Source organism: Mixophyes fleayi, chromosome 1 (assembly GCF_038048845.1).
Source record: "Mixophyes fleayi isolate aMixFle1 chromosome 1, aMixFle1.hap1, whole genome shotgun sequence".
Lineage (NCBI taxonomy): Eukaryota > Metazoa > Chordata > Amphibia > Anura > Limnodynastidae > Mixophyes > Mixophyes fleayi.
The window spans coordinates 390,372,746-390,391,565 of record NC_134402.1 but is presented as its reverse complement, the minus strand read 5'-3'; the positions used below and the strand labels follow the sequence as shown (position 1 = coordinate 390,391,565).

The following is an 18,820-nucleotide window of genomic DNA, read 5'->3' as shown; positions in this document are numbered from 1 at the left end:
AAAACAGCTTTGGATACTGTACCTGGATAATAAGTGCCATGAGCATTTTCAATCTCTAGGGATTCTAGAGAAGACATCTTGAGAATCAAATCTTGTTCTTCAGCGGCTAGATATGTGTCATGTATAGTCAGTTTCCTGAAGGAACTCAAGAACTCCTCAATGGCTGATGCAATATGCTTTACAAAGTCCCTGCAATTGTTGATCTGGATCTCAATATGATCAGATATTGAGAAAAAAATATGGAATTTTTCACAGTTTAGTTGAGAAAAGTTGCCACTGTTAATATCATTTGCTTGTAGTTTGAAAATAGGCACTTTGTGTCCCATAAGTGTCCTGAATGGACGGATAACTGAGTCACTTATTACAATTTCTTGAGGAAACAGTGAAAAAAAATGATTACAGTTTTTGATTTTCTCTTGATTATCTTGCATTGTTTTATTAAAGGAAATATATGCAGAAGCGTAATCCTTTTCCACTGTAGGAACATATTTGCCATAAGCGGTTTCCAACACTGATTCATTACACGGTGCTTTATGTGACAACTTTGTATTATACATGGTAAAATCAACACAACTGAGCAAACTAATACTTTCTGGGTATATTTCAATGAAAGTGAGTATGCTCTCAGAGGACTTTACATTGAAAGGACTTACAGAGAAGGACATTGTTTTCCCAGTAAGAAACTGCATGACTATGGGAGCACAGTCAGGTAAACAATGACTTTCGATTGCTGCTAAAATAGCAAATGTCATTAATCGATTCATACAATATAAATTAATGTCTTGAATGATTACTTTACGTAGGGTGTTAATGAGAAGGCTCTCTTCAAGTTCAAGTTCTGGGTGCCGCTGCAAATATTCTGTACTGTCTAGATGGCAGTCCAATGCATCAGTGCTGTCATACAAACTGAATAAATAGGACAGGATCTTTGTAGTTGCCTTTGTAGAAATCCTGCTGGCATACTTCAGGAAATAGCTGTAAGGTCCAATGATTTTGAGGAAAGTATTTATCTGATGAAGGTAGTGGAAACCTTTCTCCAAGTCCTCCTGTTTTTCAGACTCTAATAGTTCACTCAGTCTCTTTCCAGCCAGAAATTCCTGGAATGAGGGGTCGAAAAACTTGTACATCGACTGAAGTCTTTGTGCTGTGAATTTGCTCAAAAGTCCACATTTGATGGCTTTGTCACTCTCCACATCAGCTGCTCTTAGGTCATCCTCTGTAAACTGAAACTGGCACTGAAAAAGACCTTTTAGGGCAAGTTCTCCACATGATGATACATGAGAATCCACTACTTCAGTCTCATCAGGGAATTTTGCTGTGTTATATTTCAAGTATGCTTTAAAAGCATGTATGTCGCCAACTGTATTGCCAAGAGGATATTGAAACCAGGAGGAACATTGAGCAAGAATCACCAGAGGTGTTTGCAAAATGGCTGCTAGGTTTTCGGATGTTTTTAACTTCATGAAAAATGTCTCTGCCCGCTCAATATCATGTGAGAACAGTTTTTTGACTAAATAAATAGTGCTATATAAAGGAAATTTTTGAATACTTAGTATGGTCCTTGCATTCTGACGCAGCATCCATCCTTTGTCAGTGCTCACTGTGATTGCCAAACTCACTCTGTTCCAGGGATTTTTCAGTAAAAGGTCTTCTATGGCTCCTGGAACTGAGTTCATTACACCATAGTCATCCAGGAGAAACAGAGCCTTCTCTTTTAATTGCTTTATAATTTCCCCCAGGATTTCGTCAGTGATAGATGTGGGTCCCATCAATTGCTGGCAGATGATGTCACTCAGTGTTTGTTGGCTCTTAGTGGAGGATAGAGAGATATAAAATACAAGGCTGAACCTGCTGAGTATAGGACACCTCCCTGAGGCCCAGAGAATGGCAATCTTCCTGAGCAGAGCTGTTTTCCCACTGCCAGCTTCTCCTTCTATCATAGTGATGTCCCTCAGCTCTGACAGGATGTCCGGTAATGTGAGCTGCCTCACTATATGATTTCTGGTGTCCTTCAACACAACAAATATGTCTGCAAAGAGTGAGCTGAGATCTATGGAAAAAGAGTCTCCAAAAGGGGACATATTATGGAAAGTGGCATCACAATATTTTCCAATAAGCTGTTTCTTCAAAGTTTCCAAACTTTCAGAGAGTTGAACATTTGCAGTTTCTGTAAAAATATTATAATGTCAAATAAGTAATTAAGGAATTATCAATTTATGTAGTTGGACATTTCAAATAAATACTTTTTATTATATACAGTATTTGTGCATTTTTCTAATTCAATGAGAAGAAAGACATTTCACCATCAGCACTGTAAGACTTTTCACACTATGGATGTCTTTACCCAGGGAGGTGGTAATGGCCTTTCTTACAAGAAATTGTTTTTACAGCTATGATCGTCAGAAGGATAATAGAGGGCAGGAATTGGCACAAAGTAGCATAAAAGTTGAGGTTGTCTAAACAGAGAAAAATATTGAGCTCAGCAAGATTTAACTTAGCATGGAAAGTTCAGGTAAGGGTTAGCCAATCAGAGATAGGGCTGAGGGAGGGATTATAGCTATGAAGGAATATAAGGATAGTGGTTACAGTTAGCTTCCTCTTGCTGTCTGGAAAGTTTCTGGTGAGTATAGCCGTGACTGCCCTGATTGTGCTTTTCTCTGTGCTGCTGATTGCAGAATCTCTCTCTATCTTTCACCTAATTTGTTTCCTTGTCTTCCCCTTTCGTTTTCAGGTCCTTTGCATATAATTAGATTTTATTTTTTGCTATTTTCTTATTCTTCCCCACTTTCACCTTTTTCTTTTTCTTTCTGCTTTAGCACTTATTTTGTAGCTGTCCTCTCTTTTTCCCCTTCTTTTGCTAAGTATCCCCACTTGCTACTCAATCCCCCACTTCTGATAGGCAGATGCTGCACTCTAAGAGACTCGGGTCGCCCCACATTGCCTCATTGAGGCTTTCCGTGGTCCCTCCTCTGTGGCCGGGTGGCGAGTCCAGGCATCAGACTGTGGCCCATTATTTGGATGATGTTTTATTTATTGGTCAGAGTGGTTCCATGGTCTGCCAAGATTTGCTGTTTTCTGTCCAATTATTGTTTAGGATCATGGGGTTCACGTTGCAGCAGACAAGTCGGAAGGGCCGACAGTAAAATGATCTTATTTAGGTATGGAGATTGACACTAAAGCTGGGTGTTGCAGGCTACCAAATGAGAAAGTAGCTAAGTTGCATGGTATTTGGTATGTATTGCATGGAGTGCGCAGGGTGAATCTAAAGCAAGTTCAGTCACTGCTGGGCCTTCTTAACTTTGCCTGTTGTGCTATTCCAATGGGGAGGATTTTTTGTCGCAAGCTGAAGAGGGCTACAGCTGGGGTAACTAAGGATTATCATTTTGTGAGACTCTATAAGGAAATGAAGGATGATTTGGCTATGTGGCACCTGTTTCTGAACAATTTCAACAGGGTTTGTTTGTGGACTCCTCCTCCCATCAATAATGTGGAGCTTCATCTTTTTACTGATGCTGCAGGCTCTTCTGGGTTTGGGGCTTATTTGGAAGGCGAGTGGTGTGCCGCCAATTGGCCCCTTTCTTGGCAGCGAGAAGGCTTCACAAAAAATCTTTTGTTGTTTTTGTAGAATTGTTTCCGATTATTGTTGCGGTGGAATTGTGTGTTCATCGCCTTAGGGATAGGTACATAAAATTCTGGTGTGATAATCTGGGGGTTGTATATGCTACCAATAATCAGAGAACCACCTCCCCTTCTGCTTTAAGGTTACTGAGACATTTGATTTGTAAACATTTAATGCTTAACATTGTTTTTAAGGCTAGACATGTGCATCTTCTAATGGGATTGCAGATGCTTTGTTAAGATTTGATTGGCGGAAGTTTCATTTTCTAGCTCCTGATGCTAACGATGTTGGTGTTTCATGCCCTGATGTTGTCTGTCACATTATAGGTCTGGTATAGAAGACCTTGCAAAAAATGAGGTAGCCCCGGGTAATTTGAAGAAATATAAGGAGGCCAGGGCAGCTTGGCAAGGGTTTTGTTCATCGAGGAAGGCCAGAAGTAAGATTGATGAACAGCGCATTCTGGTTTTGGCATTGTTTACTACGGGAAAATCTAAAGCACATATGGTGATGGCCCTGTCCGGCATTTCCTTTTTCTTGCAGCTTAAGGGTTTTCGTGATGTCAATAAGATTTTTCTAGTTCGCAAGGCGTTAAAGGGTTGGGCTAGGTTTCCACCAACGGTAGAAGATAGGAGGAGGCCTATTGATAGGGGAATGTTAGTTCGCTTGTTGGATGTCGCGTCGGAAGTTGCTACTGATAGGTTTGAAGCATCCTTGTTTCATGTAGCTTTCTCAATGGCCTTTTTCTGAGCTTTCAGAATAAGTGAGATTGTGACTTCATCTAAATTGGCTATTCGTTCGGGGGTTACTATATAAAAATGTTATAGTCAAAGACGATAGCATAGTCTGTGAGATTCATAGGTCTAAGACTGACCTGCTCGGTAAAGGGCTTTACAAAGCAGTCAAGATCTTAAAGTTTGCCCTGTGCATTAAGCTATGTTGTATCAGGATATGGGTTCGACCCCTGGTAGTAATTGGCTTAGGCACTGTGATGGTTATCCATTGACAAAGTTTAAATTTGTCAATGGATAAATTGAATTGTTGTTAAGAATTGTATGTGTAAAATTGGTGTGAGTAGTGCAGATTATGGGACTCATTCTTTTAGAATAGGCGCAGCTACAGTAGTGGCCAAGGAGGGAGTGTCCGAAAAAAATATTATGGCTTTGGGTAGATGGAAGTCGAAGTGTTTCATAAGGTATTATAGGCTGTCTATAGCGCTCTAAGGTTACTGATAATGCTAATTGCGAGGATGACCCATGACATGCGTCGCTTGTCTTGTTAAAGGGAGGCACGAAGGGATTTGCCATTATTTTTCCTGTAATGGGGGCTTGATTGGCTGGTGGCACCCCAAGGTTTTCGGTTTTGCCTCCAGATGGGTCATCCTGCGTTGCGTGCGTCTGGCGCTGTGTTTGTTATCGGTATATATGTTTTTCGTATTGGTTGTTGTTTTATGTCTCTTTTCATGTTACAGGTCATCAGTGGGATGTCAAGAATGTTTGGATGGTTGGCCATTCATTTTTAATTTGGGCCAGTAAAACTAGCCCCGCTCGTGACTCCAGCATTTTTCCCGTGCTAATTTAATTAGATGGTTAGGCTTTAGAGGGTTACGCTGAGCAGTTCTATAGGGCAGATGGTGTGCACTTGTAGTATCATATTTTGTTGAGCAGATTTTTCGTTCTCTTGTTTGGCTGTGAGAGGTCAGTTGGTGCCGGGCTTAGGTTCTTGGGGTATGGGAACCTAGCTGTGGCGGAAAGCAGTCCAATCAGCGGCCATTGGGACACATTTGAGTGTTAGGCACTCTCCCCTAAAAGAGATTGGGCAATTAGTGAGAATACCCGCTTAGGTGGGCGGGCCACAGCTAATGAGAAAGATGGGGTAGATTTGGCCTCTAACGCCTAGTAGTGTCCCAATATTTGGTTCAAAGTTTACAACTTTTGGGTGTGGTCTAAGGCTGATTGGTCTGCTTATATTTGCCACCATTTAAGTAAATTTAATCTTTCAATAAATTTCTGACCTTTCAGTTGGCCAAACAAGTGTCTTGTGTGGTTATTATAGTGGTAAGATAACTTTTGTTAGGTGTAAGAAACTTAAGAAATGAACCGCTAAACGGATTATAGAATGGTTGATCCAGGGAATTAATCTAATTTCCATTTATCAGGTCAAGAAGGATTTTTTCCAACTGTGAGAGTAACTTGGCAGCTCTCATGCTGGGTAATTGTTTTGTCCTCCATTATCATCAACATTTATTGATATAGCACCAGCAGATTCCGTAGTGCTTTACAATTGGGAACAAACAGTAATAAAACAATACTGGGTAATTGTCACGCTCTAGGGTCTGGAAGAACCTATATGGTCTGCTTGAGTTGATGCCACCGTCCAAAAGGTGCAAAGTTTATTGGAGAAGAAGGTATTCACTCGGGCTTCCCTACAAGGTGTGGACTGCAAGTCGCGGTTCTCAAGGAGGGTCACAAGCGAAACCAAGAGTAGCACCAAGTCACAGGAGTAAGATGGTTGCTGATAGGAGTAATAATGATGAGTATATTCTGCAGATAAATGAGGCACAGAGGTCCTGTGGAGCGAGGAAGCCCCTAGGGTCAGGATCATGAGGTCAATGGTCTGCAGGTAGATAGAGAACAGAAGCACTGATGTGCAGGAGATGGAGACTGGTAGAAATACCCTGCAGCGGGGTGATGCTGTAACACCGGAGAGCTGAGAACAGGTGTTAGTATTACCGCTCTGCAGCAGTATAGTGCTGACACACCAGAGTGCAGATGTAGGTGGCAACACTCTGCAGCTAAATGACTCTGCAACACCAGAGAGCAGAGAGCTGGAAGCAGATAAAGGTGGTAATACTCTGCAGCAGAATAATACTGCAACACTGGAGAGCTGGAAGCAGGTAAAGGTAGTAATACTCTGCAGCAGGATAATGCTGAAACACCGAAAAACTGGAAGCAGGTATTGGTGATAGTACTCAGCAGCAGTAGAAGAACAGGAGCCATACTTGAACACGTGTTGGAGACCTGAAGATCTGGCACTCAAGTAAGGAAACAGGTGCTTTAAATAGACAGGGCTGACAGGCAATCAATCAGGTGAATGGAAGGAGTTTTGAAAAGGGTTGGTTTTGCACATGTGTAGTTCAGACAGACAAGATGGTGCTCACCAATGCAAGCCACGGTTTTCAGCGAGTCCGGTGCCTGACAGTAATACATAGATACAGAAAGGTAAGAAGGTCATTCTCGCAAGCTTACAATCTATGGGACAATGGTTCGATACACGAGGTAAGTGCAACATCATATTGAATATTTAACCAGCTAGAGTGCAAAGGCTACAAAGTATATAGTGGGCTGTATACTCAGTCAAACAACTATGTTGGTCAGAGGGTTGTTGTCTTGGGTTAGCTGTGTAGAGGGTGGTAATAGGGTAACCTAGGGAGATTAATAGGGTGGTAGAGGAATATTATAAGCTTATCTGAAGAGGTGGGTCTTCAGAGAACGCTTGAAGGTTTAAAGACTAGAGGAAAGTCTTGTGGTGCAAGGGAGTGAATTCCATAAATTGGGTGCCGCCCAAAAAAAGTCCTGTAACCGAGAGTGGGAGGAAGTGATGAGAGTGGAAGAGAGACGCAGATCTTGTGCAGAACAGAAGTGTCGAGTTGGGAAATATTTTGAGACAAGTGAGGCGATGTATGTTGGCACAGTTTTGTTGATGGCCTTGTATGTTAGTAGAAGAATGTTTTATTGGATTCGTTGAAAAACAGGCAACCAATGTGGTGAGTGACACAGTGGCTCAGCAGACAACAATTGCAAGGAAAATCAATCTAGCTGCAAAATAGATTGTAGGGGCTCGAGTCTGATTTTGGAAAGATCAGTAAGGAGGGAATTGCAATCGTAGTTGTGGGAGATGATGAGTGCAGGAATTAAAGTTTTTGCAGTGTCTTGTGTGAGATATGTACGTATCCCAGGCTTTACATTACAAACACCTGCAATTTCAATAAGGTTGTGTAAACTATCCACTGTACATATATCAACATTGACATGAAAACACTGTAAAATGCAAATAAGGATACACAAGGTTAGAACTTTGCATAGTAAGACATGGATAAACCATTCCATGTAGATATACTTACAAATAAAGAATCACACATGACACACCATTACAGGAACAGACAATTGCATTCAGAAATATACAAATGCAGGGTCGAACTGACTTACCAGGGTATTCCCCGAAAGGGCCCCACTGATGAATGGGCTGCCCTCATCCTAAGGGTGCGTGACTAAACCTGTGCACTGAGGACCTGTGCAAGTGGAGGTGCAAACTGCATCTCTCTACTACTGAGGAGTTTCAAGCAGGATTTCCTCAGCATCCTCTACTGTGCTCCAATTGGCTGAGTGACATAAAACAGTCACTCAGACTATTGGAGTTTAGACACGCCTCCTACCCACCCTGCCCCAAACCACAGAAGAAAGAAGCTGGAGACAAGACGAAGTTAGTGTGTGAAAGTAAGTGTGTCTGTGTTAAAGTGTGTGTGTGTAAGTAAATGTGTGTTTATGTGTGAAAGTAAGTGTGTGTGTGGAAGTAAGTGTGTGTGTGTTTGTGTATATGAAAGGCTTCTGGCAGCAGACAGATTATGCTTAAATTAATGGATGTTTGGTGGTGCAATCAAGTGAGATGAGGCAGTGCCTGATATTAATTAGTTATTCATACAGCATAAGGACTACTTCATTTTTGCTTTTTTCTATTACTGTTACATTCCACAATGTCAGAAACAGCATAGGATAAGAACTGCCTTAGAGAACAATGTTATATTTATTTTCTAATTAAAAAATAATAAAAACTCCTCAAAACACCTCAAAAACATCTACTTATAATATATATATATATCATATGATATATATATTCATATGTTCATATGAAGATGAGTCCCATAAGTACATGTGGCAGCTCTGTCAAAGTCATATAATTGGATGAACGAAAGTATATTGGTTAAAATTGTTTTGCTCTGCGATTGCGATCAGTATGCCACGTAACACGTGGCATGGAGTGATCGTACGGTAAAATACGCATGCACGCACTCGCACTCTAACATTTAGTTATTTATATATTTCATATTCATATTGGTTCTGTTCTACAGTGATTTATGAGCAGATAGTATTTAGTTTATTATTAGTTTATATATTATGATTATATGTACACTTTAGTGTTATTTGAGGTTCAGGTTGCAGGAATTGTGTCATGTTTAGTATTATTTTAATCCCCTATTCATCAGCAGATGTCCAGTTCATTCGCCGAAGAGATCGCACATTGCATACTCTAGTTATTGATGTTAGGGAATAAATGATCAGAGTGATACCAACTGTAAAATGCTAATAGACTAGTTGAAACTGGAGTCTTGGCAGGAAAGTCAGAGCACAAACGCTGGAGAGATGACCCCCACCTTTGGATATTTTGGTTTGAACCGGCCTATGACCTGCAGCACACTTGACCTTCCTGATACCTGGACCAATAGAAGCAAGCCACACCATCTGCATTGTTTTCACTGTAACACTGAGTGTATATAATACAACTCTAGCTGGTACCAAGGCAGTCTTCTCTGACCACAGTATTCTGGAGTGAAGTACTGTAAGATGGTACCAGCAAGCGCAGCTTTGCGCAGTGAAGGGCGCGGCAGTATGTATGTATTTATCTTTGGTATCGGCTGTATTGTACTGTACTGTATTATAATTATGTATTGAACTGCTAAATTTTGCATCTGCTAAAATAAATTACTTTATGCTTTGGAAACACAACACAATCGCTTAGACAATGCTTATTTGAAAATGATAGAATTACTTTAATAATTTGGGGGCTCAAAGCGGTGAGGTTACGTTACAGGAAGGTACACAACGCATACGGATTTCGCTTCCTCAACAAAGGGTGGATTGATACGGGAAAGAATGCAATGTGTTCAAAACCTGTTGTTCATTCTGTGTTGCGAAACCGAATGTCCGTTGTTGCATAATCTGAAGGAACGCTAACTTGAATATAGGGACAAGAAAGAAATCTGTTTCTTTTTATTGTCATTTTGCGTTTTACAAGGTATTGCATTGCATAGCGTATGTGTACTTCCTGCTTAGCGTATGTGAACTTGCCACGTGTTTAAACAGTCGTCTGTATAGTTTGTTATATGTATAGTATAATGACTTGCTAAAGCCTTTGAAAAGATATTACTATTGTTTGGGAAATTTATTTTCTGTGCAGAAAACAAAAGGTTGTGTGTGTATGCGAATGGTATGCATAAAGACAAGAGTTTATGTACTGTTGAAAGAAGACAGATAAAAGTTTGTATACTGTTAAAGTTTGTATACAGTTGAAAAGAGATAGCGCTATGGTTCAGGTGTGTCTGACGGGGCACGGTAAAAAAAGGTGACCTGACAACAAAGGTTCTGTTCTAAGTGTGAACAGGATATAAAGAAACCTTTGTGTGAAGTGGTGTTCTGTTCTAACAAAGAGCAGGGGAAAAAGAGATGCCACAGAGTATACATGGCAGCTATACTCGAAGCAAAAATAACAGGTTTTCGCGGCATTCCCAACAGTAATCGCATAGCTTACTGATAGTTAGTATCTGTAAGCGGTGCGATCGGACCGCATGGTTGATTTAGTGCGGCCGTGATTGTGATTTGGGAGATGTGGGAGGAAATACACTGCAACCACTGATATTCGTGATGGCTATCAGTTGCTAACAGTTGTAAAGTACTCAAACTAGGAAAAGCATTGATATTTTTGAGGGGACGTACCTGTTGAAATCATCCAGGGCCAAGAAGAGATGGCCAATTGTGTGCTGCCTAAGGAATGGCCGGTTGTTGCGGCAAAGTATGTTATGCATAATAAATATGGTGCTTATGCAACGGCATACTGTGACAAATGGGTCAAGATGACCCGGGAGTGTGTGAAGCCTTTCCCAAACATAAGTAGTTTTAATTCAGAGGTACTCAATAATGTTAAAGAAAAGGTGTGGTTGATTAAATCAACAAAAGTGAGATCTAAACATAAGGATTGTTTAAAGTTGTGGCAAATGGAAGGTAACACATGGCACAGCAACGAGTGCACAGCGGAAGTAGGCGTGGCGCAAAGCGCGCACACAATGGAAGTGAGCGTTGCAAAGCGTGGCGAACTGAGCGCATGCACATCCTCACCGCCAAATGCGGTTGGGGCAGTAAGTACAGCCGATACCAAAAATGTTAAAAATGTAATGAGTAATTTGTATGATGTCTTAAGTTATGATGAGAGTAATGTTTTAGAAGAAGAAAATGTACCCACCGTCATTCCGTCATTTCAGCCATTGCCCATGCCAGTAACATACAAGAAGCAGTACATGGACAGGGAAAGGGAATGGTTCCACCAGCAGGGGCAGCGGCTGAAATTGGTGAGAATAATAAAGAAAATAATAGAAAGGGGAACATTCCGTATACTGCAACAGCGATTCCAGCAACTAGTTCAGAATGTAGTGATTTGGTAGGTCTGCATCCTGTCTGCACAACAGCAGTTCCAATGGGAAGGCGAACAGAGATGGTGTAGTTCCCATGAAACATGGAGTAACGCATTTTCATGGACTAGGACGGAACTGTTTACAATTATGTCTGATTTCCCTGATCCTAGAAAAGATTTGGCCAAGTGTCAGAATTTTATTAGACATTTAGGTAATGCACATGAGCCTACTAATAAATATTGGCGAGTGGTGTTTAGAGCCTGTTTTCCTCTCGATACTGACATACAAAAGTTCATTAAGGATTGTATGTTGGAGGAGGATAAATCCTTAACCAAGGATGATAATCAGGACAATATTAGACGTATAATCACACAGTATTACACAGGCCATATATTTTCCAGTGTTAGTGGAATGGGGAAAAATTTTCACTATCAAACAAGAAGGTGGTGAGATTACAACTGACTATTTTGCTACGGCTCTAGCAGCCATGTCACGGTTTGGTATTCTGGACTCTTGGATCCACTCAACAGATGTTACCCCTAGCAGGGCGCAGAGTATAACAAGCGAATGGTTTTCACCAGCGGTCACCGCAAGGTGACTTGGGTTTAGCGCCATTCGCCCGCAGGTCGCGGTCCCTACCAGGGTGTTGGGCAGAATCCTGGGGTAGTGATAGTAACTGGTGTGGGGTAGGCACACTGGTAATGTCCGTTCTATACCCAGACAGCGAATAGACAACAGATGCAGGATTAACGTACAATCAGCGATTTAATGATGATTGGAGGATCACAGAACAGTCTTGGTATATTGGCACAAGGAACATAGGAACAGGGTGAGCAGTGCCACCAGCAATGTAGTATGAGTGAATACAATATAGCGGTATAATCAGTGTATTCAAATATAGCAATAGCATGAACAGTCCAGCAACAAAGTGGAGATGGTAATGCAGCAGGTATATGAGACCACAATGAGGCAGCACGATACAGGAGGTACAAGTAGCAGTCGAGCCAGCAATGTAATCACAGTCGATGCAGCCAGAGTGGAATACCCCATTTATGCTATTATATGCATAGATGAGATATGAACAGTTCAGCCAGCAAGATGAGATAAGAACCAGCAGCTTTGATGATATGACCTGTAACCACTGAGCCACCAAGACAAATGCGGAGTAGATGATCTTGAGTGGTGCAGTCCGTGGAGGGGTAACACAGTAGAGTTAGATGTGACTTGAGCATCATGGCCCTTGAGTAGCAGTCCAGCCCATGGAACAGCAACACAGCAGAGACAGGTGCAGCTTGAGCAGTATAGCCCTTGAACAGCAACACAGCAGAGGTACTGCAGCTTGAGCAGTAAAGCCCTTGAACAGCTACACAGCAGAGGCACTGACGATCCAGGTGAGAGAACACAGAATAGGTAGGACCCTAATCAGACAGGTAACTTGATCAACAGGCCCAGAGGAATGGGAGGAGGTGCCTTTTCAAGTTTAGAGACAGAACCAGGAACCAATAGGAATCTTGCCAGCAACAGACAGGTAGTCAGTCTACACATGCGCAGATCAAGACTAAGGGTTTGAGGGCTGCTAATGAGGCACAGGTGAGTGTCTTAGTCTTTGTTTATTGAAGCCGAGTAAGCGCCGTCTGACAAGCCATAACGAAGCACACAGGGATACCAGATATAAAGGAAAATGTGGAACACCGGGAAGTAGTTGTTGCAGTACTAATGAATGGTCTCTGGGAGGATCTAAGGACCTGGATACATGGATACAAACCTCTTTTCCTAATTGGAGAGGTCTCACGGTAAATGCAATTAGAGAGAATGCCGTAGAACATGATAAAAAAATATATGTAAAAAGCATCCAGGCTTTAGAAAGATTACATTCACAACCTCAGATTTATAAAAACCACAATAAGGGACGAAAGAAACAGAAATCTTTGAAGTGTTTTAACTGCCTTAAGAAGGGACATTTCAGGAAAGATTGCAAAGAAAATCTTAGAGCGAAAGCTAGGAAATTAGGACCAGGCAAGGTGTCACGGGCACTAGGAGTTTTACCCAGAATTCACCAGGTGTAGCTACACTTACCAGAAGTGCGGACCTCTGGGTAGTGTGGTGAATCAGTGGAACCATACAGTAGAATAGAGGAAAGGAATGTCAATAGTATAAATGCTGAGTCTTGGCACCGTGGAACTGTGATGGTACAGCAGTTTAGAAAACAGGATAAAATGAGGAAAGAGTCCAAGTGCCTTAGCACGCAGGTAGCATATAGCAGGCCAGTACTTTATACTGGATAACGTTAGGCACAGACCAATCAACAATATAGTAGAAGAGTCAGCGACTTGCAGCTACAATACAGAGGCACTTGTAGACTTTAGTCCAGCTAATAGGTACCATACAGAGTAGTAGCTATATCACAAGGAAACATAAATGGTCTACAGCTGATAAGTTTCACCACGGATATGTAGAGAAGACTTGTCCAGCGCAGGTGTGTAACAGAATAGCGTGAGTGGTCTGCAATTGGCAAGTTGTACCACTGATGTGAAGGGAAGACTTGTCCAGGTGCAGGCGTGGAACGGAGTAACGTGAGTGGTCTGCAATAGAAAAGTTGTACCACTGATGTGAAGGGAAGACTTGTCCAAGTGCAGGCATGTAATGGAGCAACGTGAGTGGTCTGCAATAGGCAAGTTGTACCACTGATGTATAGAGGAGACTTGTCCAGGAGCAGGCAGGTAACGGAGGTAGCGAGAGTAGTCTGCAGCGGGTAAGTTCTACTACCGATGTGGAGAGGAGACTTGTCCCGAGCAAACGGATAACACGAGCAGAAACAGGAAACACCTCAGAGTCTCAAGGAATGAGAACCAAGAACAGGCAAAGGTAATAGGGCAAAAGGTGCCTTAAGTACTGAGAGGTGATTAATTAACCAATGAGACTAGAGGCGAGGTATTAACAGTTCAGGGTTTCTGCACATGCGCAATCATAGTCAAGATGGCGGACGGCCGCGGCTCAGAAGAGGCGCCGGCAGGAGCGAGAGAGACCCATGTCCCAACCTAGAGGCACTAACAGTCCGGTGAGTGACACAAGGCAAATAATAATCAATGGTAAGTATTAGTGTGCAGGGTTAAAAAGAAACTGGTTTAAAAGTATACTTTGTTCTTATTGCTTGTTTGTCTTATGTTGTCATATCTTCGCTTTCCTGATCGCTGGCCGATGGTAAGGAATGAAAATGTTTGTTTCGTTTGTTGTTTAAAGATAACTATCTTGTCTTTTCTTCTCACAGATAAGGGTTGACAAAAGAAATATAGGCTTAGTGATTAAGGGGACAGGATAGAGAAGTGGAAAAATTACTCTTGAAAGACAAATTAACAATTGATCATTGGAACACTCTTTGTTTTAGGCTGCAGTGGCTCATAATAATTTGTGTGGCTGAGAATCATTATTTATAAATGAAGTATGTACACTTTGGTCTAAAATATCGCTTTATGTATTTGAGATAAGTATGAGTCACTAAGTTAATTTTTCATTTCTCTATTATAAGTCAGGAAGTCCGTCACAAAGGTATATAGTTATGGTGATACAGAGTTCTTAATGAACAAATGACGGACGTCAATGGATTGCACGGTTGATGTAAGACCCCCTAGGCAAGTATGGGGAGGTAGTCATAGTTTTAGCAGATAGCTAAGGGGATTAGTGGAAATAATACAGCCATTTTCCCATAGTGTCCAATCCAGCTGTCATGTTTGCTGTAAAATCTCCCTTTCTGCATTTCTGTTTGTTTTCAAACCCTTGTATTCAAATCTTCATATTCATATTATTCGTTGCTCTCCTACTTCTCATTTCTTTACACCTCTGTTAGTATCTCTCTTCTTTTGTATAGAGATACAAAAAGACGTAGACATGGTCTCATTCATGGGGGTTAAGACGCTTGTGACATAAGACGGACTCAGGGATATACACATTAGATTGACATAAGTCACAGAAACAGTTAGGGGTTTGTTTTGTGTCTATAGAAGCTGCTAATTTTAAGCAGAAAGTTTTTGTGGTGGAAATACGATTTATGTTTTATAGATTGCATATCTGTTTTGTTTTTGTTTTTCTCGTGCCTCCTGTACAAAATGTGCCTTTATATGTATGCACAAAGGGTGGTTAGGAGATTGCTGGAGGTTAGACATACAGATATGCATCTCTGTGTAGAACATTGGAGTAGGATTTTTGCCACAATATATGACATAATGTGAAACCCTAAAAAATGTAAAATGTTCATGTTTTATATTTTTTCACTGTTAGACATGTACTGGATACTGTTATATTTGAAGAAAGTGTTATAAAGATAGACCCCTTTGCCCTTCTCACTTACTCAAGTAGCTGAATGTGGGGTACTGAAAATGGCATGTGAGTTGGCAGAGGGTATTTTTCTAGTCTAGGTGGCGACATTGAGGTGACTGAAAAATCTTTTTATAGCAATACCAGCACATGAGTAGGACATTTACATAGAGGATTTGATACAGTGACACAGTTACCAACTGAAGTAGCTGCTAGTAAAATCCACACTTATACACATACAACTATACATGGCTGTCACACCAGGGCAAACATAGCTGTCAAATAAACAGCAGGGTTTTATGTGACAGCTGACAAATCTATGTTTTGCTTTGTTTTTCGTTGTATTGTTTTAAAATGTGAACACACACACACATATTGGTTAATATATGAAGATTTGTATTACCTGAATTGTCAGAATCATTAGGTGGAATCGATGATACCTGCCAGCAGTTGGCGCTACTGACTACTGAGGCGCGGAGTCTAACACGCCCCTGGTTTTCACCAGGAACCCCCACAAGGAGGTATAGACTTTTGCTGCAGGATCAGTCAGCTGGCGAGGTAACAATTGAGGCAGCGGTTACAGCCCACCAGGGTGCAGGATGGAAAAGTGGTCAGCAAGCCAGGTCAAAACCAGAGGAACAAATATAGCAAAATCAGAAGCAGGAGAATGGTCAGGAAGCCAGGTCAATACCAAATATCACTCTAAGCCAGAATCAGGAACCAAAGGAACAAGCTGGGTTCAGAATCTAAATAACAGCAACACAGGAACAAACGCTGGAGCAAGGCTGAAGACCAAATACTCTGGCACTAGACATGTGTCAGAGGCTACTTTATATACCCTAAGGTGCCTCCTGATTGGGTTAGGGAGATTTTGGCGGTGATGTCACGGTTGCATACAGGAATACAGCTGGGAGCCACGACTATGGTGAAAACACTCTGTTTATTTGCAGAAATGTACAAAGCAGGTAATCAAGTCTGTAGAAATAAATACCAGGTGCAAGCTGATGCAAGAAATGATATGATTGTTCAGAAACCAGCAGGTAAACAGTTAATGCAGGGAAGCAGGATGTATGAACAGATTTCCAAGCAGCATGAACCAGAGGAGCAAGGCAGGAGGAAGAGTCCACAGGCTGCAACAAGGATATGACTTCACAGGATGGAACAACAGGAAATGACATCAATAACCAGCAATGTGTGCTGGGAGTGACAGGTATATAAAGGAAAAATGAGACCACACCCAGGTGCATGGGATAATTAGTGAAGCAGAAAGGTTAACTCCTAAAGCACAAGAAATGCACAATAGCAGCACCTCTGGACATCAGAGGTACTGCTGCAAACACATAAAAAGAACAAATACAAATAAAAAAGTCTGATAGTCCAGGTTAGGAGCTGCCAGACCAAGCAGATGCTTCAGGCAGATCGTGACAGGTAAGACATGCTGGCTGCAGACAGGTGAGCAGATATAGCGTCCTGCTGCTAGGCAACAGGACGTGGTTGCTGAGAAGGTGCAGGCGTCCGTCTCCTGCACAAAGTGTCAGTGCGGAGACGGCGCCTACTTCATATATATATATATATATATATATATACACATATATATATGTGTATATATGCACCTTTTCTCTGTCGAGCGTAGCAAGTTGGCGGTGAAATCATTAAAACGGTGCATGCGGTGTCAAGTCCGATGCATGTGTACATTGTCTGCGTTGGTTTTGATGGCACTGCTTGGCTTGTGCCGCTGCTTAGCTTGTGATTGGTTGTGTGATTGCGCGCTGAGTGCTTACTGCGGGCGACGACGTGTGTGGGTGTGTGTACAGTGATTGACTACGTGAAGTGAGTTCCGGCACATTTTTTCTTACATAAAAAGCACTGTATATATATATATGTGTGTGTGTGTGTGTGTGTATATATATATATATATGTATATATATATATATGTATATATATATATGTATGTATATATATATATGTGTATATATATATATATATATATATATATATATATAGTCTTTCCTGTTTATAGTGTATTCATGTATTCAGTGCTTCTGCTCAGTCTTATTCTCATCCGTGTTGTTGTCTTGTTGTCTGACTCTGCCCTTAGCTTACCTTTGTCTTTCCAGCCCTTTCTATTGTCTGTAGTTCAGCCCTTTTATTTCAGTCCTCTTCAAGTCATCCTCACTGACCCCAAGGAAGATCAAGGGGCCCATGTGCTATTTATGCCCTGGTGGCATCTTTGCACCAAAAGACAAATCCTACTCAAGTGCACTCAATATATCTTAATGATTCAGTGCTCTGGGACTGCATGTATAGATTGAATGCTCCACCTGATTTGATGGCTGATATTCCTATCCAATTATGTGATACATTACACATTTTTAGACACAATAGTTTTAACCACCCAGTTGTTTCTACCACGCTGACAACTCCTTTCCCATCCTAGCTGTCAAACATAGCTCTCCAGTGACACAGTTCTATTAGCAGTATAAACCTCAGGTGAGGTTACCTCCATCAAAGTGAAACATGTATGGTAGGGACTTCCTATCAGAAGGGGTCATCTAAAAGCAGACATCTTTGTAGGCAAAATTAGTCTAAATGCTCATTCACAACATGACACTTACCTGGTATTGATATTTCTTGATTGCACAGAATACTTGTGAATGATACACTCTAAAAACAAGATTAAAATAGTAGAAGTCAGTGAGTATTATTGTACGTTTGTGCAAAAAACATTTTTAACCCCTTTAATTCATGGATTCCTACAACAAAACCAAGTCTTTTGTGAAGAATCTGTGCCCACAGTTTGCCAAACTATTCAAACCAACAAGCAAAATTACTGGTGTTCAATGAATTAAAATACAAGCATTAGAATACAAATTAGAATTAGAATACTAAATAATAAATGCTGATTTCACTTCAGAATTGTAACTGTCTATAGTGTGTTCTATGCACAAATGTAACAAGTTGTTGATAATTACGCCCAGTGTCAGACTGGGGCATGAAGGTCCCACCGGGGACTGCAGAACTAGGGGCCCATCCAGAGGGGGTGTGGTCATCCATCATATAGGCGAACCAGACACTAGAGGGGGATTGGTCAGCCCACGAAGGACAGCTAGCACCATAGTGTAGTATATAAAGAATGCAGTGTGTATATAAAGAGTACAGAGTCTTGACCTGCCCCTTAGATTAGGCAGAACAGTAACCAAAAATTGTCTCACTAGAATCAGAACACTTGACAGACTGTCCTGCTCTCTCCTACCTGTTCTTGTCACTTTCACCACCTGTGGCTGCTGTTTTCTTTAGTTGTGGCTTGTCTGGATCCTGGAATGTTGGGGGCCCTATTTGGAAAATAAAATGGGTACATTTTGAAAATTCCAAGCAGCCCTGGCATTAAATCAATTGGACCCACAATTAATACCTAGGCCTTCCTCCAGCCC

The 18,820-nt window shown here is 41.4% G+C and overlaps 1 protein-coding gene across 1 annotated transcript in view; it reads right to left on the bottom strand.

Annotated features, from left to right (window-relative positions):
* LOC142098082 (baculoviral IAP repeat-containing protein 1-like) overlaps window positions 1-18,820 on the bottom strand; it is a 57,151-nt gene that overhangs the window by 17,310 nt on the left and 21,021 nt on the right. Inside the window, exons 5-6 of the mRNA XM_075180560.1 lie at window positions 18,005-18,053; window positions 23-2,167 (exon numbers count right to left, since the gene is read on the bottom strand). Of these exons, the coding sequence (XP_075036661.1) occupies window positions 23-2,167; window positions 18,005-18,053 (2,194 nt within the window). The remainder of the gene's footprint in view (window positions 1-22; window positions 2,168-18,004; window positions 18,054-18,820) is intronic.